This window comes from Thermobia domestica, chromosome 16 (genome assembly GCF_964235325.1).
Source record: "Thermobia domestica chromosome 16, izTheDome1.hap1.1, whole genome shotgun sequence".
Classification (NCBI taxonomy): domain Eukaryota; kingdom Metazoa; phylum Arthropoda; class Insecta; order Zygentoma; family Lepismatidae; genus Thermobia; species Thermobia domestica.
The window spans coordinates 108,215,198-108,237,365 of record NC_137469.1 but is presented as its reverse complement, the minus strand read 5'-3'; the positions used below and the strand labels follow the sequence as shown (position 1 = coordinate 108,237,365).

The 22,168-nt window shown below is 36.2% G+C and overlaps 1 protein-coding gene across 1 annotated transcript in view; it reads right to left on the bottom strand.

Annotated features, from left to right (window-relative positions):
* Positions 1-22,168, bottom strand: part of LOC145673319 (histone acetyltransferase KAT6B-like) — a 130,426-nt gene that overhangs the window by 13,566 nt on the left and 94,692 nt on the right. The window contains exons 3-4 of the mRNA XM_081742915.1: positions 10,983-11,095; positions 4,815-4,947 (exon numbers count right to left, since the gene is read on the bottom strand). Coding sequence (XP_081599041.1) covers positions 4,815-4,947; positions 10,983-11,095 — 246 coding nt within the window. The remainder of the gene's footprint in view (positions 1-4,814; positions 4,948-10,982; positions 11,096-22,168) is intronic.

Sequence of the window (22,168 nt, the reverse complement as noted above, 5' to 3'; positions counted from 1 at the left end):
GGGTGGCTGAGATAACGGTGACACTTCCGATGCCATGGCCCGCAATATGGGGGAGGGGGAAATAATATATATAAATGATCGAAAATAACCAATAATAGTGTCGAATCCATGGTTTTCAGGGTCGCCGAAATGATCAATGATCTTTCCGATTCTTCTTAAATCGATGCCATTAAAAACGAAAGCAGCATATTTCACGAGTACTAAACGCATGAGATACGGAGTTGTGCATTTAAATTTTCATTTCAACACATATTTACTAATATATGCTAGTAAATAAATAAATAAATGTAAAAAGCTCTCGTATAAATCCATTATACTGTCCTTTTGAGGTCACTGTTCCAGAAATAATTATCGTTACATTACTAAGCATTTTGAACATTGTTAATATTGTGAGTTTTACTGAAATCGATTTTGGATCTTTACATACGAACTGGGACATCATCCTTGCTTATATGCCTATTTTCACAAATCTTTTCACATACATGTTTTTATGTGGGTACACAAGAAATTATGCATGAACTATCTATGTTACATTTAGTTTAATTACAATGAGACATTACACCAAACAAATAACATTGACATTTACAACAAAAGTTTTACTATCGTGTTTGTGAATTGCAGAAGTTTTCAAGTTAAAAGAGTAACTTTTTTTTTCCTTTTTAAAAATATTAACAATATTATTTACTCTTTTATCGATTACGCAAAATGTTGTTACTAATTTATCGAGTATTTTCGAAACCCCTTACTATAACATATTCTATTGGCAATAATTTCATTATTTAACTTATAAACATTGTATCATATACAACTTAAGTACACAACTAACCAAAAAAAGCCAAAATAAATTCAAATATTCAATTTTAAACGTCAAGTACCTGTGAAATTATCATTGCTCTATATCTTAAACCTATAACAATACAACGATTTTGTTTTTAAATCAAAATACCATAAGATCTCTGGTTGCATTACTACAGGACGTTTGCACACAATACGAAGATGAAGGTTTGATGAATGGGCGATGCTATTATAGAGTAACACTTTTTATTTTATTTTATTAGATATTTTATTGTAATGCCTTTTTAACATAAAGACGATTCGAAGAAGAACTAATCAAACCAAAAAGATTCTGGGAACTTATTTGTTTGGGAATAGTAGGGATGATATATTTATCCGGAACCACCCAATTACAGAAAATTTCGAAACATGTTAATTATAGATTTTATACAAATTTTTAAATAGTTTTATCAATTACAATTACAACATAATCAAGGAGACGAAGTTTAACCAAGACCTAGACAGTTACTTATTTAAAGAACTTCCGGATGCCTGCAATTTAAACTGAAATTAATAACATTCGCCTGATAGAAGTGAGAAAAAGAATTGTTAAACTAGTCAGGGTGACTGGGTGAGTCCAAACCTCTTTGATAGTGAACAAAGGACGCTAATTACTACTCTATGTCGATTTGTGGATAATATGAATTCTATTATAATAATTAAAGCACTATATTTCAGGCGAACGACAGAGACTGAAGTTCGCAGCCTGAGAAACAATAATGAATAATGTTCGGAACGAAAGTCATGGTTACAATACACTTTGTTCACCTCCAACAATTATGACCAGTGGTCGAAGTGAGACGGTATGCGGTGGTATGCCATACCGCCTCTAGTTTTCCAGTGATGAAGGCATACCGCCTCTGGTTTTTCAGTGATCAAGACATATCGTCACTGGAGAGCAGATGTTAAATACCTTCAATAAATCTATATTTGTACACAGTACTTGACGAATAGCTTTGCACGTAAAAAGATTTTATTTCTTATGTAGAAATAATTTCTAAGTTCACAACACCAACATTTTCGTTATTGTTTTCCTACTTTTTGCTTTTTAAAATGAGATCTAGTTTATATTTTGATGCGCCCTATTGAATTGTTTCCTTCTTATATGTGTGTGTCTTCTTGCCTGAATGCGTAATGTCGTGTTTTGAGCATGGGCGTAGTTAGGGGTTGTCTGCTAAGAGGGAGGGATCTTTCGGGAGGGGGTTTGGGATTGGAATACCCCTTAGTCGAGTGAAGGGTCCGGGAGTTTTCCCGCAGAAAGTTAATATAAAAACTCGGTTTTTGGAGTATTTTCGTGTATAATTCTCTATAATACAACAAATTCTCTCCATGCTTCCCTCCACCCCCCCCCCCCCTCCGTAACTACGGAAAAGCTCTCCAATGGTCTTCAGTCATTATATAATAGAAATGCAATCTTTTAGGCAACATACCCTCACTGTATTTTAACATTTAGATAGCCGGTATGTCGAGTCAAAATCGTAATAAAACATACTGCATCTGTTTTTTCCCCCACTATGAACACTGATTATGACTACAGAACACTTCATCTGAAATCTTTCATCATCCTCCTCCACTTTCTACATTTTACATCCTCCTCTAAATTTTACATTTAAATTATTACGCTATAAAACTATTATTTATAAGAAAACTGAGTGATATAGTGTGACTGGAAGCTAGGTATGCATTTTGAAGATCGAATAACGTTAAGAAAGAATAACGTATAACAATCAAGAAGGACTGCAAAAGAAGTTATTTTATTTATCTATTAGTATATTCTTTACGAAAAGTTATTTTGCTAAAATAGTACTTTTTTCTTGCATTAAAATAGCCCGTTCCAAATTTTACAAATATGACGAAGGTATAATTTAATATTGTATATTAAGTATTCGCAAAGATATAGAAAAGAACCTACGTACTACTATAATAGGATCTATTAAGCTTTGTATTCGCTGCAGAGACCAAACTGACAAAAATTTAGTTTTTCAAGGAAAATTCTTAAATAATGTGAATGATCTTAAATGATTTTTCACAGCATAAAAAAAAAAAAAAAAAACTGCATATAAATGCATAGTTATCAGTGTATTTTTGAGGATTTTATAGCACAACAAAATCCTAGTCCAGTCATAGGATTTTTCACATTGTTTATGATCATGACATATTCCTCAGAGCCAGATTGTGGTAGCGTAGTTAGTAAGAAGTTTTCTACCAGCCAGATGGCTTGAGTTCAATTCCCAGTGGGAGCAGGACTTATTCACTCCTACTACTCTTGTAAAATGAGGCTCGAGGGTTTAGTCGATCTCTTTTATCAAATAGATGCCTGGGGGTAACCTGAGTGGTTACAGACAGCCAATGCGTGATGCTGGCCAGATCTTTTCTTTAAGTGCTCAAGTCATGGAAGAATGGAGTCTTACATTTACCCAGCCTGTATTCCATATTGGCCTGTTATGAATAGAAATACGGCTTATCTTTAAAATAACATGTCCAATACTATTTTATTGTATACAATTTTCCAGGTTCTATGATACCTTAGTCCTAAATTCTAGTTTTGCTTTAAATGAAAGAAGAAAAACGACACGATTATTTGTTCGAATAATTGTTATCAATTTTCACATCTGAAGTTCTGCTCTCTAATCATTATATATTCATCTCAAATAGCCTTAATGGCTTTTCAATCTCTCAGGACCACACATGAAAATATTATTATGTAAGAATAATTTTGGCGTATAGCTAACTGAGATGATACTTAGAGACTATTCCTACATAGAAAATATTATTTATGATTTTTTACTGTTGTTTTCGTACGTGCGTTCTCTTACTGGTCTAGGTAAGAGTTAATTGCATTTCTGTACACTAGATGGTAGCAGTAAGCAATGCTGCAACGTGTTTCACCGTGTAACCAGGGCGAAATACAGAAACACAGGCAACATTCAAGACGGTGGTTTCATGAACACAAAGGAGCTGGGATACTAACGAGGGCGGTGGACAAGTCCACTAAAAGAGCACCTATACAAATGCTAATATGTATTATATATATATTTTAGTTCTTGTAATTAAAGTTTTATTAAACACAATAAGGCCAATACAACAACAAATCAATATAGTTATATCTTAGAAATACAATAGGCACTGATTATCCGAACACTGCTCTAAAACATACAAGAACGCGCGTATATGTGGATGCATATTAAGACTGTGTAATCTACGATTCTGTAAAAATCGTAAATGAGAAAGAGTCAATGTGTCAGTGTAGTATTTCATGAATATATTACACGGTTGACTGACGAACTTATTGTTAATTTCTCACAATGTTTTGCCTTATAGATACGTAACAATGTTTTGCTTTATACATATATTTTTTAAAAAGTGATTGTTTCTTTACGTGTCTGCCAATAGCAAATGATTGAAATTATGTAGCAAAACTGGTATACAGAAGAATAAAAAAACATTCCTCTGTAGTGTGATGTTTCGCAAGGTGCCTTATATAAAAAGTGCACTGTACCTTTCACAGGTTCTTTACCAACACCACAATATGAATTTATTATACAAACTGGTATATAGAAGAAGAACTAAAACCATTATCTATTATGTGATGTTTGGCAGGGTGCTCTATGTAAAGGGCGCACTGTACCATTCATGGGTTCTTTACCAACAGTAACTGTATGTATTTATTGCACAGAACTGTGGTATACAGAAGAATAAATAAAATCGTTTATCTTTGATGTGGTTTCAGAAGGGCGTCTGATGTAAAGGGCGCACTGTACCTTTCACGGGATCTCTACACTTTACCAATAACAACTGTAGAAATTTATTATAAAAAGTTGTACCTTTATTTATAATGTGATGTTTCGGAGAGCGCACCGGGACATGTCCCGCTCTCCCGGTTGGCCAGCCCATGCCTGGTTTAAACTATTACTTCATTGCGACTGGTTAAAATATATGGATATGTATATGAATATAAGAAGAAATAAAGTGATACTCACTTGGAATAAAATTAGATCTGACCATTACACAGCGGTAGCACAACCATTTTCCTTGAGGCCTATCATGAATAATAGGAGCATGACAATACATGTGGTAGGCCTTATCACAACCATCACAAAATAACATATTGTCCTGAAAGATAGATAGAATAAACATTAAGTTTCTATGAGTACACTTTGGAACATATTAAGTTGATGCGAATAAATGTCCGCTTTGGCACTGATGAGAAACTTTCATCAGCAACAAAATACACAGAGTTGCACGAAGATCATGCGTCTAATACCACAGCAAACATGCTGTGGTTTGCCAGGCAGTCAGGGCAGTGCGTTGCTGAACAGGGTCGTATCAACCATGGAGAATACACAAATCATTGATTTTACTTTACAAATTCAAACTAAGACATTCTGCATAGCAAGCAAAGAAAACAGTGGATTTGGAAAAAAAATGAAATCTTTAAGTTTTACGTCCCACGGTTATGCCGGTTAGGCTAAAGGAGACGGTGATGATGAGAGATGAGTGAAATGGTGGAATGAAGAAAGTGGGAGGAAACGGGAGAACCCCGAGAAAACCCACGAGCACGGCGTTTGTCCACCACAAAATTCACTTGGCGGGAGCAGGGTTTGAACCCGGGACCCCAAGCACCAGAGGTGAGCGCTCTACCACTGAGCCACCGCGCCCCCCAACAGTGGATTTGGGTCAAGAATAGCGAATGAATGCGTTAACATTATGTTATGTGAGCATTTCAAGTACAGTGTGGAAGCAGATTCTGCGAAAAGTGTTCGTGTCACTGCAGACGAGTTAGGCATATAATATACCACTGTCGTTCTGCGGCTTGGAACTAGTAAGGTAAAAAAAAGTTGGGACACATGGGTGCCACAAGAATTGATACCGGTCAACAACAATCGTAGTGTGAATGTGTGCAATTCTCTAACTTGTAAGTGTAAGGAATAACCGGGAAGGTTTTCAACATAAGACTATCACTATAGATGAATAAATTTGCTATGAGCATCTCAAACGGTCAAAACAATGTCTGAAACGTGATCAACGTCTAACACTGTTTCCTAAATTACTTCTCCACATAGAAGTTCTTGTTGCCGGTATGGTGGTCTATGGTAGAAGTGATCATGTTGTTCTCAGGTGAGGCGAAACCTCAATGCAAATCATTACAGTGTTGAACTCTATGAAATGCACCGCAAACTGGCCTGAAAAGATCCAGCAATGGTCCACTGACATGATGATGCCCTCATGTTGTACTAAACTGCTCGCCCACATGTTTTTCAAAGGATGGTGTAGCTTTAAATGACTTATAGTATGAAATCCTTCCTCATCCCTTATTCCTCCAATATCTCTTCTACTGACTACCACCTCGATCTCACTTCTTGGGAGGACCTTCCCTTATGATTGGGCGGTGTAACGTGCGATTGAGGACTTTCTCGCATAGCAGATTCCAGACTTCTTTCTATACGGTATCCAATTGTTGGCTGAGCACTGGCGCAAGTGTGTGGTTACAAACGACGACTGTTTTTGATTAACCAAATGATGCGCCTCAGCGTACATTTCATTCGCATAAACCTAATTCACTTTACATAATATTAGGTGAGAAATAATCTCTCACGAATATGTTTTCTTTAATACTATCAGAAACCAGAATACCTTAAAATCCACAGAAAAACTAAGAATACCCGAGTTATGAATCTATAATTATGTAATTCTTATATACGTAATTATAACTCATTATATGACTATTTACGATACTATACCAAGTTTCTACGTACAAGTTACGACTTACAATTTTCACTTTTATGTACAGAAATCATCTTAATTAAAATTATTAGTCTAGTAAAACCATTTATTAGGATATTTACATGTCTTATTTCTAAAATAAAATATGGACTTCAGTTTGAAGTACAATAAACCGAAATTAATAGAAATCCAAACTAATGATTTGAAGTACAAACTACACAAACAAAGAAAATTATAAGTTTAATATCCCCTATTCAGGGAATGAAGCTCACCAAAATCTCATTGTATCTATTTGAGGTAAGTGAACTAAATGTTAGGGCTGAATAGGGTTTAGGTGCCACACGGCAATATGTAACTGACGTTGTTAAGTCATGAGACAGCACATGGTTGGTAAGTATCTACATTCTGAGACTTATCAAAAGGTCAATATTTTATGCTCTTGATCAGTGATTTCCGATCTAGTTTATTTAATCCCCCCCCCCCTCTTCAAGCTACCGTTTTCATCCATGGAAAACAGAAAATGTCACACATTTAGCATTTGTGAAGTTTGCCAAAGCTAATTTGTAAACGGTCACTGCAAGTGCTGCTTTATTCAAAGTTTTACAGTTTATTTCTGTCAGTAGCTTGGGCCCGTTGCTCACTCTTCATGGCACTTCAGGTTGGGAACCACTGTTCTAGACCAATCTTTTCCAACTGACCGATGTATGACGTAGGAATACGCTTTTACAGGTAGGAGAAAAGGTAGGAGAACAAAATAAACAGGTATTAGTAGTGTACGTGTAATCACAAATCACGAATAGTATGCCTGCAAAGCCATCGCTCGTTTGCCTGACACTCCTTTCTTTCAACGTGAAGTTACCTGCAGCTACTTTCTTTCATAGATCATTCAGTTATAACTGGCTGGCCTAGACCATTCTGAAATGTTTCATATCTGGATTTTTGTCTACTATTAACTAATGCCGATAAATAATTCAGGTACTTTTCTTTCATATATATATAAAATTGACTCTTCATTATTTGAATTATTTTAAGCACACTATTATTAATATACAGGATGGTAAGAAACTATTTGAACAAACTTCGGGAGTTGACTCCCGACACCGAAACCAGCAAAAAGAAAGTCCTGTAAAGCTTTGGTCAGTCAGGGATAGTTTCGGCGATATAAGGTGCCGAAAGCGTGGGAAAATGAACTTCAGAGAGCTGTAGTTTAGAAACAACGCAACATAAAGTGTGTAGTTTAGAACATGACACTCGAAGTCATACCTGCTCCATTGAAAAATGTATGTTTCAAACTTCCACAATATATGTGCGAGAGATTCCCCAAAGGAACATAGGGGTTACTTGCCATGTGTGCGAGGAATTCCCCAAAGGAACATAGAGGTTACCTACAGATTATAGAGAATCCCTAAGTTCCTTTGGGGAATACCTCGCACACATCTTGCGGAGGTTAGAAACATACATTTATCAATCGAGTGTCATGTTCTAAACCGCACTCTCTACGTTGTGTTGTTTTTCAATTACAGCTCTCTGGAGTTCATTTTCCCACGCTTTCGGCACCATATATCGCCGAAACTATCCCTCACTGACCAAAGTTCCACAGGACTTTTTTTTGCTGGTTTCGGTGTCGGGAATCAGCTCCCGAAGTTTGTTCTAACAGATTTTTACCATATTGTATATTTGGTCAATCACCGCTCGAAAAACTTACGAAGTGTGAATGAGGTTTATAGGCCAATTGAATGTACGAAATTAAGGTTGAATGAGGGACTTTCCATGTCAGATCGATCCAAAAGAATATATATACATATTTTTTTTTTTTTTTTTTGACCGCACCATTTATGATTTTCATGAAATTTGGTATGAAAGACACATATGACATGCTAAGTAATCCTGCCGATCTTCAGCGTTTTATTGTGAAAATTGTCCAAGATACAGATCAAAATTGTCATAGAAAAATGGCACGTGCGCATAATTACAAAGGGTCGTAACTTTTTCACTAATCGGACTACAACAAACATTCAAACACCATTAAAAGCTAATGAATAGAGCTTTCCAGGGAAATTCTACATAGAAGTCCTACAGCACATTACAGTTTCAAATAATTCACTATAACCTTTGACCTTGAATATCTCCAAATTCGCCGTCGCAGAAACTTACGAAATAGATATAACATACTTCTATCCATGTATCAAGTATTAGGTTGGCACTGTAACGGTAAGGCAGTGCAAGATGAACTGCAAGACATGTTGCACACTGCTGCAGGTAAAACACAGATACATATACGTATATACGAACTGTAAAACTGTAGTAAATGATATACACAATGATGCTGTTTTCCAGATATATATACTTGTCCAATATCTGTTATAAGTTATTACTGAATTATCTGAACATAATACGGGAATGTTCCGGTTCAAATTGACAAGAAATGTACCTTTATATAAGTGCAAGTGAATAGTTTGGTTAATGATCAGACTACAAACCTTAGGAAAGAGATACCATCATGATAGTTGCCTTCTCCATTTCATCTGGTAAAAAAAAAAAAAAAAAAAACTTTTTGATATTTGTTGGCCTACCTTTGTAATGATTGGTGTTTTGTTCCCACCTAATATATTGGACTTCTTCGTGGACGCGTGAATGACAGTGATGGCCCATGTGGATCCAGAAAACTTACTTTAACTTGTTCTGTGAGATTATTAACGTCAAAAACACACCCAACCCACCAATGGCTGTCATACACAACGATGACAATCCACCAATATCTTCCATATCCAGTTCTAATGGATTTAACAACACAGACTCAATCCTGTATTCAGCTGAGTTTCAATATATATATTTTGGTTTTTACAGTTGTGTGGCTTACTGGTACTGGTAAGTTTCTGAGTATCAGGAATTGATCGAGTAGTACTATAACGTTTCCGAAAATATAAATATCATACTCCTTGTCTGTGCTATATTTGAAGGAGCAAGAAAGAATGTTTATTGAAGCCCAATCATACAACTGTCGCGCTGTCATAATTTGGTCACTGAATAAGCATTGAAGGCTAGCACGTGCAGTTAATCTCTTAATAGTGTCTGCCACACCACCACATGGCCCCTTGCCATGTAAAGTGGCAAATAAATGCTATTCAGCTATGATATTAAAATCGACATCGTGATGACACAAATTGACAAAATCCTTCCTTGTTCTTATACTGGACCATCGGAGAAGTAATAGATATGTTCTATTTCCTCAACAAAATGTGATGACAAAAAACTGCATCCTTGGCTCTGGAAACGGTGAACACAGACAGTGCCAGGCTTGAGATATTCTCAGAGAGCAACTAAAGAAATAAGATCGAATTGAGGCGTGTTTAAATTTTTGTAGTACAAGACAACTAGGTAAACAGTAGTTTGGGAATTATTCCAATGGTGTCCTTGGACTGCATCCTGCAGTACAAAGGAATAATACTCGGCAAAATCGCATACCACTATGCACTGATTATCAAGATTTTCTTTCATTTTTAAAATAATGTATGATGAACAGCTATGAAACAATGTGCCAAATGCAATTTCAATTTTAATTCGAAGGTATACAGGAATTCGTCTATAGTGTTACAGACTGTCATAACTGTTGTGCGATCAGTTCTAATCCACAATTTATATAGAATTCCATCAATCTCACTGTCCTTGAAGACTTTGTTCGAGTAATTGTGATATGCTGGGACAAAAATCACATCCTAAGAAAAAGCATTCTGGAAGAGGAAGGTTATAAATGATTTTTGCAAGATAATCTTTCTTTGTTATGTTCTAATTGGCAATTCATCACTACAAATTAAGTCTTCTAATTTATATCCGGCTAGCGTAAGGTTTACACTTTCATGAACACAACACACACACAGTCACAATGTGTTCTACTTGCGCTAGCCAGCACATAATTCTTAGGACGCAACTTGTAAAACTTTTAAAACCCTACATATGGAATGGGATTCTTGTATTTGAACTCTCGATTTAAAAAAAAAAGCTAGAACTAGATGTTTCTATTTTTGCACTTTTGATACTGACTCAATCACTGTAAAAATATTGTTTTTCCCTAGTAAACGGCTCACTTCATCACTATTGCAGTACGCAATAATCTTTTCAACTGTGCTGTTGCTGAGAGTTTTAACATGTCCAGGATTAAGATTTGTTAAACACCCTGCTCCTCCATAAGGAGTTTAGAATTTTGTGCCATGTAATGTGTTACACCAAATTCCTTCTGAATTGTACGAATGCTCCGGGTTTTGGTAATATTGTTAGTATTTGGAATTTTACACTGCTTGAGTCTGTTTCTTGAAATTTTTCTTTCAACTGTGAAATCACGATAGATTCATCAGAGGACTCTTTAAGTCAAATTTGCAACTGAAATTTAAACAAAAAAAATACATAGTGCAGATTTTCATACGTACCAAGTCCGATGATTCATTACATATTGTACAAGTCTTGCACTCCATGCATTGCCATGGTGTCAGTCTACTTCTAATGACCAAGTCATCACCAAACTCTAAACAACTAGGATGAGCTGAAAGAAAAATAGTGCATATTAAGATAATTTGCACAAACTACTACTTACAACAAATAAGGAGAAGTGCAATAATATTAAATATCAACATAATGAAAACGCCTATAATATATAAAACATGTGTATGCAAGTAACAACATGTGTATATATTATTAGATGTATGCAAGGAGATCGTCTCTAGTATATAGTAGTAGTATATTTGATATACTTCGGAACCGTGTGTTAAAGTGGGTAGATGACAGTGAAAAAAATAAGAGACCTCCCTGAGTTTTAAAAAGGCCAAATTGTAAGTACTAAGGGTGGTACTGATATCGAGACAAGTGTTTGTAAATTGAGACAGACACGTGTAATTCGAGACGATACCGAGACAAGACTAAGTGCAGTCTCGGTCTTTTCTCGAGTATTGACAAAAATTTACCGAAATTATATTTATTCAGAATTCGTGGATTGTTACGTTACATACATGACGTTTGAATAGTTGTCCTTCGATGTTCGCAGTCATATGTGTATTAATGTGAGAAAGGGTGCCAAATGCCACTCTCTGATCACGTGGTATAGCGAAAGTGTTTTAAACAGTACATCATTTTGGGTTGAAATTCAATATATTTACTCTCTTTCCAGTCATTTTAATTACTGAGAGAACATGTTACTAACATATTCCGGAACCTAAATTGTTAATAAAATTTTTACCTTCCAACATAATTTCTCCACATAGTTCAGGGATTCTCCAAGGAAAGATATGTTTAAAATTTCTTGTTTTAGTAAAACTTCCTTGAAACTGAGGGTAAAATCACCAAATTGGAGGAAAGTAGGAACAGAAGTTTCGGAATAGGATAGGGCAAGATCATGAAGATCATGGAAGACACTGAAGGAGAAAGAGCATCAAATTAAACCCACGAATTAATCAACATTTTACATTTAAAATGTGTGAAAAAACGTAATCTTTAACATTTCTTTAAAACAAAAAATCTAATCTATAAAAATGTTACAAATATTTACTCTTTATTTTTATGCGGACTGTAGTTTCAAACATAATCCTAATGGTTGTAGTGAAATTACGCACTCTGTGATCGGATCTTATAATTCATTTAACCGTCATAATGTAATCCTCATTACATAGGACTCTACATGCTCCTGTCACACATAGTCTCAGGCTAGTAACTAGCATCTTTTGTTCTTAGATTCTACAAGTTTTCAAGACAAATTTAAAACGCTATATGCTAAAATATTGGTGAATGTTTTCTAGCAATCCTATATCGTAACATTTTCAAATTGGATGTGAATTTTCCCTATAGTTCAAATTTATTTTCATGATTGTAGGGTTTCAAAGAGTAACTTCACTTCTGCCAAATTAAATGTTTTCCTTTTTATAATGTTAAATTTATATGACTTTATTGTTGAAGAGATTTTTCTACACCAATGAAATAAGGAAAAGTATTCCTGATGCTTACTATACAACACCCTCAATATTCGTTTAATTTTCGGTGTTGTAGCTCAGTCATACATGATGAATTACATTACTTCTATGAAAGTAGAAGATGTGGGTACGTCTCGGGAAATAGATCAGGGAAAGATGCCTACGAGTGGTACAAGTATAGTGTACAAGTATAGCTTTACACTTCCATGACCGCGGTATTGACAGGAGCTTGGGTGGTTCGCAACATATTTCGGACCACTTTTCCATTAATTTTCCCAGGTATCCACTTTGCAGAGATTCGATGACATTCTAATTCAGACTTGAACCAAGGTAAAATGTAAAACTATCTCCCCCTCCCCTAATCGAGGATCGAAACCGGAGTGTTCTGTTACTGGGTATACACCTTACCGACTACGCTGTCACAGTTCTAATTTTACCATGCCGAAAACATGAAAAAAATGAATTCTAAAGGTCCATAGCTCCAAAACTATGGGACCTATCGTAGTCGGGTCAAGACTTCACTTAGGAACTAGTATGTGTCCTATCCAAAAATGCGTGTTTCAGAATCCTGAGGTGCTTCCACAACAATTTTTATAGAGGGAGTTTGACTACGGGCCTATGATATAAAGTACTCTCCAACTACCTCCATAAAAATTGTTGTGTGAGTACCTTAGGATTCTAAAACATGTATTTTTGGATAGAGCACATACTAGTTCCTGAGTGAAGTCTTGACCTGACTACAGTAGGTCCCGTAGTTTTGGAGCTATGAACCTTTAAAATTCATTTTTTCATGTTTTCGGTAGCCTATAACACGTAAACTACGAGGTTTTCGCCCTATGTTTATTGGAACTTTTTTGTTTGTTTTACTCTCAGGAATCACTTCTCTGCTTTTGTACAACGAATTTAGCACCATACTATATATATATATATATATATATATATATATATATATATATATATATATATATATATATATATATATCGGATTGTATTTAATAATTACATATTGTATTTGGTCTAGGAATTAATTCGTGCGGGTGGACAAGAGATGGCGCAACGAACGGAGCGTCACACAGTTCCGTGTATCCACACATGTGTTGCAAACCCCTGTCATCGCGTATCGTTCGTAGTATAGGGCAGTGGATTAAAGCGTCAACAACACCAGTTTGTAGTTAAGTGAACATGGCGCAATTTGTGCCTGATAAAGTGTTTTTGCGGGGTGTCCTGCTGCATTACTTTAACATGCAGAAAAGTGCGACTGAAAGTCATCGTATTTTGGTGGAAGTGTATGGTGACCATGCTCTAGCTGAGCGAACGTGTCAGAAGTGGTTTGCACGGCTTAGAAGTGGTGATTTCGGCTTGGCAGACCAAGAGCGAGCTGGACAGCCAAAAAAATTTCAAGACGAAGAATTGACAGCATTGCTCGAGCAGGATTCGTGTCAAACGCAGGAACAACTTGCAGGAGCATTAGGCGTTGATCAAACAACAGTCTCCAAACGCTTGAAAGCCATGGGAATGATTCAAAAGATGTCACATTGGGTTCCACATGAATTGAAAGACAGAGACGTTGAAAGACGAAAAACCAACCAAAACCAATTGCTGCTTCAACGACAGAGCAGAAAGGGGTTTCTGCATCGAATTATTACGGGTGATGAGAAGTGGATCCATTACGAGAACCCTAAACGAAAAAAGGCCTGGGTGAAACCAGGTGAACCAGGTCCATCACAACCAAAACGAGATATTCACTGTGCAAAGGTTATGCTGTGCATATGGTGGGATATGAAAGGTGTGGTGTACTATGAGCTGCTGCAACCGGGTGAAACTATGAATGGAGAACGTTATCGACGACAATTCATGCGTTTGAAGCAAGCTCTGGCCAGAACACGACCAGAATGGGAGAACAGACATGATAAACTTATTGTTCAACATGATGACGCTCGCCCACATGTCGCAAAACCGGTCAAAACCTATTTAGAAAATGTCGGATGGGAAGTTTTACCCCACCCGCCGTATTCACCAGACGTTGCTTCTTCGGACTACTACTTGTTCGATTGCATGAACAACGATTTGATTGGACAGCGGTTTACTTCTTCAGAAGATATCGAAACATGGGTCTCTGACTGGATCGCTTCCAAGGATGAAGACTTCTTTCGCCACGGAATCCGTACATTGCCTGACAGATGGGCGAAAGTGGTGGCTAGCGATGGACAATATTTTTCTTAAGGTATTTATGTATTTTGTGTTTGTACTACAGCTTCAATGTGTCCGTACCAACCGCACGAATTAATTCCTAGACCAAATATGCTACTAATCAATCTACTCTGATTAACGCGTTTCTTTTCACCAAACAGTTATATATAAATGCTTATTTAATCCAGTATTTGAAATAACTTATTTTGTTATAAAAAAAGGGGAAATTAATATTAATACGCAGATGATACATTGCAAGAATCGATTGCTTCGGGGAAAGCCTACATCCATATTAACCTATAAGTACTGATTCATATAAGTTTTAAGCTTAACAAAATGTGACATTCTCGAAAAGTTCAGTAGGATGAGATTTATTATTATTAGACGTTCTTTGTATTTTACTTAAATGATAGATTGCTCTCTACCTGAAACAGGTTAAAGAAGTATGAGGCCCCGTGGGGCGCCGTCAGCAGTTCCCATTGGGCGTTGGGTTATTGTTGAGTTGAGTTGATTTTAGTTTAGCGTCCCTTCCAGCAGCGAGGCTATATGAGACGTGGACCTACTGATTAACGTGGAATCCGAACCACATGAGCTCCCACCGGGAATCGAGGGATTATTGTAGTAGTTCAAATTTGTCACTGACGACACTTTACTGAACACCTACAAATTGAAATAAATCTAGGTCTACTTTATTATTATTATTATTATTATTATTATTATTATTATTATTACTACTACTATTATTAACAACACAAATTATAATAGTGCAAGACTAAGTTTCAATACAGCAGTGACTATGTACTACTGAACATTCCGGGGGCGCGGTGGCTCAGTGGTAGAGCGTTCACCTCCGGTGCTTGGAGTCCCTGGTTCGATCCCAGCTCGCGCCGTGTGGACTTTGTGATGGACAAACATCGTGCTCGTGGGTTTTCTCGGGGTTCTCCCGTTTCCTCCCACTTTCTTCATTCCACCGTTTCATTCATTTCTCATAATCACCGTCTCCTTTAGCCTAACCGGCATAAGCGTGGGACGTAAAACTAAATATTTCATTTCATTTTTACTGAACATTCCTGCTACCGCTGACGACGTTTACTGGTACACTATGTTTCAAAATTGATTTTAACTGATTATTATTAACTAGCAGCGTTCACCCCGCTTCGCTGCGGTCACCCCGGAACGCAATAAACTTTGTTACTTAGATAATTTTTACTTTTTCGCTTTCAAGTGATATGATAAAAACCATAGAAGATTGCAGTAAATGTTAACATTATATCGCCTGTCATTTATGTTAACCCGCCGAGTGACACGGTCATGCGGGTTGCATATAAATACGTTTATTTTTACCTATGATGAACTAACAAAGGATTTGTACGTTATGGACACTTGAATGGTCAATTATCTCAAGACACTGGTAATTGAAAATTAAAGTGATATGATAAAAACCATCTAGGGTCCAAATCCTAATAACCCCCCAAAAATGAAAGAAATTGGTTTAGCCGTATTAGCGTGATGAGGGAACAAAGGATTTGTGCGTTCTCTTTTATATATAAGATTGCTTTATGATTTTTAAATTCTAAAATTTCACGGTATACCCGCGAGACCCGGCTTCGATTTCCAGTTAGAACTCATGCGAACCGGATCCCACCTCTTCCAATCCAATTTTGAGTATACGTTTCACATAGCTTTGGTGCTCAGAAAGACAGTGCGTCTTGAATTCAATAATCAGAAGGTTTGAATTTCTGCTTAATTATGATGCCAGTGATCGTAGAATAGAAAAAAAAAAAAAAAAAACCTAAAGCTCCTTTGAAAATTGAGACAACTAATTTGTTATTTTGAGTTAACTCAGAAGTATATGCAGCGTTAAGTTGTGACTGATTTTTTGCAGATGAAAGAAAAGGAATTTTCTACTTTACGTAAATAACAAATCAAAATTGTTGAAGGAAAGGCAAAATAAGGTGTAAATGCTTAAATCAACCATAGTAGACAGTATTTTGAGATCTGAAATTAATTTCCTTTTCTATTTGCATAATCTATTTTCTTCATGATTATTTAAAATAATAGCAGTTTCGTTTTGCTCCACTGCAAACAGGAAGCATACGACAATTTGAACTATTCATATTGTTAGGCCGAAGAAGATAATCAGGATATATACCTATAGAATGGACTACAACCGTATTAACTGTATAAGAAATGGAATACACTCAAGATTGGATCCGAAATGCACGAGACAATGGAGTTTGAATCTAAATCGTTTGGGATCCAACCCGAGACCATATATGGCAAAGATGAATTCGATAGCTGTTAGGCCGGTAAGCTGCAAAAAGCCTGTTAAGAAAAAAAAAGTGTCAACTAACTCGGAGATGCAAAATAGTAACGAAGCTTTTCATTCATTTGAAAGAAAACATACTGCAGTTGTTTATTGACCAATATTTATTAAGGAGCGTGTTTGTATGGTGAACATGGCAGTCAAAGAAGAATGTAACGGATAATAAAATGATAAATCGTAAAATTTGAATTTCTGTTCGATAAAATATACTCCTGCTGTTATTTACTTCGTTATCTGGTACGTGAGATTGTATAACACTGATTCAACAGGAACAAACAATAATTTGAGTTGGTAGATTAGAGTTTAATTTGTATAGCCAGTACTGACGCAATATAAGATCTATTGCTAAGTGGGATCTGAATTACGAGTCAGCTTTCATCAAAGGCTTGATACATCCATTGAGGGTTGAATCTGCGAAAACACGTATACAAATCAAGAGCGTTAGCCATTTAGCTATCATTCGACTTCGAACGAGGCCGTGATCGAGACTGCTATATGTCAACCGAGACGAGACTGTGACTTATGAAGTCTCGACATCATTCCCAGTATGTGGTTAGTTGGCACAAAGTCCAGCTACCCACATAACACAACATGTCCTCTGGGCGTCTCATGGGTCCCATACATGTTCCGAGATACTCAGGCTCACTGTAAAAACTATGGAATATTTATTGAATTTCAATGGGATATGTCTATCTCAGGTCAATATTCTGATGTCCAAAAGTCGTCCTGTGTTTATCCCGCAGAGAGCCCAGAAATATCCTATTCAGGGAATAAACGGACATTGGATTCCTACAGCACGTCTAAGAGAGACATCCACTGGCAAAAATGGAACGTCAAAAGAATACTTCTGTACTATGAGGGCGAAAGAACCTCAGCAAAGAGTAATAGTTGACATAAAAGAAGTCTCAGTGACAGGAGTCCCTGAGCATTGAAGAGGATTCTCACCAAGACCGTAAACCAAATGCAGCATAACTGACTGCGAGAATCAATTAGCACCTACTGCAACAACCCCAGTACAACGCGAGTTGCATAATTTAGACATCCGAGGTCGAGTTGCGATTTCCAAACGGCTGATCACCGACAATAAAGCTTTAGCGCGACTAAGATGGTGCCGCAATCATGTAACATGGACCGTCGATGAATGTAAACGAGTAATATGGTCTGACCACTCTTCTGTCATCTTATTCCACACAACACGCTATGTATGTATGGTGGACGCTCAAAAGACTTTATGCTCCGAACTATCTTCCCTACCATAGAAGATGATGGCAGATCTGTGATGCTGTAGGTTGCAATTTCCTGAATGTTTGCGGTTCGTCTGATGATGCTCATAGACCACAGATACAGGACAAATTACTGCCGTAATTATATGCATATATTAGGTGATCACGTTCATCCTAGTCCAGATGTTTCGGCCAATAACGTAATTTTCCAACATGACACTACCCCGATTCATACTGCTGAAGGTGCTGAAACTAATTTCATTACATGATAATGAACTACGACACCTCCTCTAGCCCGTTCATTCCACAGACCTTAACATTACTGAACCCCTGTAGTCAGTTGCAAACTGATCTAGGTTCTGCTAAGTCGTAAATGTAATTTTTGTGCATATTATATTTTTCCTGTCTTGTAAAAAATGGATGAGTGATGTATTTTATTAATAATCCTTCCGGAAGGAAGCCACATTTTATCATGTTTTTCTATCACCTAGGAAATATTGTAAAAGTATTTATGTTTTTAGAATAATATGAATATATATTTTGTATAATATCATTGATCAGTCAATGTAAATGTCCACTGAACGCAATAAAATTCAATTTAATTCAGTTCTGGAGTTCAGAATCTCTAGCAGATATATTCCAGCATCCTCGCTATCCATGATTTATATGCTTCCATTCCATGTCAAATAAGAGCTGTTTTGCAGGTTAATGGTGGCCCCATGCCATATTAAGCAGTAAACTGCATTTTGTTTAGATGCTTCAATTATTTTGATAACTATCTTTATACATACGATAAATACAAACTCGTTCGTTTTTTTTTTTCCTCTTGTATTAACACGCTTTGATAGCATCAAGGCTGGAGACATGGATCTTTACAGCTTAGTATATGATCTGAATCTTACCAGAATCGAACCAGAGTCTCCCTATAAAAAGGTGACACCATTAACTATTTTAAACACCAAAAAAGTCCACCTGCTAGACCGAGATTTATTGTACAGGGTGTTTTCAAAATGCCACCAGATATAAAAAGGGATATGTATTTCAAACTAATAGCCTCATCATCAACATAGCAAAGCTTGTAACATTTTTGTTTGACTCCAAATTTTGAAAACGATGCATCTTGTTGAACGCTAGACTCCCAATTGTATTTCAAAGTCCAAGTTTAAGGAAATCCTTCCAAGTTCTTCCATGTTGATGTGATTCATTCCGTTTGGAATCTATGTCGCTTTCAAATCAGCAAGACTTTAGACACATTCTTAATTATTATAGGTTTATTGAAACAAACATAATTTTAATATTAATAAGAAAATAAAAACACACAAGAAGGTGCATGAATATTTTAACAAGCATTATTACAAGTCGTGTATGCGTCAGTATTAGTACTTACATAAATAAATAAATATCTTTGGATAATGTTACAGTTTAACAAAAATTATTAAACGTAATTTTGCGCTATGTTTCATTAACCATATTTTTGTACTGTCGTTTTGCTAGTCTCATAATGAAAAGACTGTGACCGTATATTCCAGATGGATGGCCTGGTTATTATACAGCATTTATTTTTAGGTTTACAAAAGAAAGTTTGCTTTTGTCGACACCTTTGGCGTGGAAGATCCGGATTCGATTCTCGGAGCCGAATCTCATGTGGTTTGCATTCCACGCCTCATACAACCTCGCTGTTGATCATAGCATTATAGGCAGTGGCGGCGATTGGACGTTAAAAGTGGGGGGCATGATATGATCTGAATATTTGTATATCAATGTTAGTTTTCCTGGTTGTTTCTAACAATGTGACAAAAAGTTGTATAACTAACAGGATACTATCTTCTTCAGTTAAAATACCGTATATCGTATTTCATATTTTATTAAGTAAATTGACAAGAGCAATATGAGTAGATACTAGCCCTTGTATTCTTAAACAACGAAGGTATAAGAAAGAGATTTGATTCCTTGCTCATGAATATCTTAAAATTCTGTCTGGAAAATTGTGTGATCAGATTATTTAATAACAAATTTGCAAAACAAATAAATAGAATAAATAATATTAATCATAGTAATGAATAATGAGGCTTGTTTTCTAGATGTTGAAACTGAGGGTTAATTAACAACTTATATTTTTAATTGCACACATGCCACTAAAGTATGTTCCTAGAAAATGAAAGACAGTAAATACTACAAGTATATACTACGACATTTAAAGAAATATTAATTCCTTTGAATTACAATTAAAACACAATTCCTGTAGCTTTCTTAACTCCACGGGAAGACTAATAACAAATACGTACACACGCAACGGCAAATACGTATAATATGGCATCATTTTTTGTACGAACCAGTAACACATACAAAAGCTTTACATTTCCAAATGAAATTATATACATTAAGGGGTCACTTCAAAAAAAAAGTGGAGGGCAACTACCCCTCCCCTAATTGCCGTCCCTGATCATAGGTATTCTGCCATTATTGGCAGATCACTTTCCGCAACTGAGAAGTTTCCAAGCTTCACGGTCTTCCGCTAACTTCTTCTTCTTCACGTACAATTTTTCTGTTTTGATATCGTCCATCAATTATGGCCTGGCCTTTTTCATCCCCTCCCTCTCTTTCCTGCCACCATGCCCTCCAGCATGATACAATTCCTTCTTAGCCAATGTCCCAACCAGTGCTTAAAGTTAACCGGTATGAGCCGGTTATGCATCCGAAAGTTAGAAAATCGGCCGGTACGGCATACCGGTAAAAATAACTGATTTAAATTGTAATTTGCGCATAGAAAAAAAAAGAAAGAAAACAGATTTTACACAGACAAATAAGTACGACGTTAGCATTGAGTCAACAGATACGTTTGTACTATGAAAGATTTTGTTGCTGCTGCTTCAAAAGAAATAATAGTTCGATATCACTATAATCAATGGCAGAATTTTTTTTTTTTATTTTTTCAAATTTGTGCGAGCAATTCCAATCCCCTTCAAAAAAAATCTAATTACCGTATTGCACGCCTAAAATGTTTAATCTCGGTCCACCCCTAGCATTGACAGGACGCCTTTAAAAAAATCAAAATTATTCTTTTCACATTGTCTGGACTTTTGAGTTTAAAATTACAAGAAAATTAGTGTTGACCACGAGACGAGACGAGACGAGACCAAAAGAAGCTTTTGAAAATGGAAATGAGATTGGAAAGAATCATTAAATATTAGACACTAGAGACGAGACGAGATTGCATACAAAGCCTTGAAAACGAGACGAAAACACATATGAACATATATGTGTTTTCTTGTTTTAATCCACTTAAAGGCCGCGTTGGATCACTATGTTATTGTAAATGCGATGTTTAAGTAAATGCACCATCTGTGTTCTTCCACATTTAGATCGCCGATAAGCTCAAGCAAAATCTTAGGAAAGCAAAATCATTTTATTTTATTTTATTTCTATTAGGCTGATAATAGTTGCGAGTAAAACATTTACTAATAGTTTTCCCTCTTTCTGTTTCTATAGATTTTTCACGTTAAAAAAGATGCAAAAATGTCAGGAGTAGAGATGCTCTTTAGGGCTCTGTCAAAATTACTGCTCTAAGTGGTCATATTTGTTCCATATCGTCACCTCATCTGATGTCACTTTAAGTACTGGTTCCAACCAGTTTTACCTCTTCTTAATATTATCTAAAAATGTTATTTTCTCGCTCACCATTTCCAACACCCTCTCATTCGTTTTCGCTCGACCCCAACTAATTCTCTCCATTCTTCTCCACACCCACATTCCAGTTGTTCCAGCTTCCAGTTGTTTTTAATCACTTTTACGTAATGTCCATATTTCTGCTCCATACAGTACAATATGTACTTCACACGAAGCATTTTATGAGCCTTTTTCTCAACTCATTTTTCAAGGTCCCACAAAACAGACTTGTCTTCGTTCTAAGAATTCTT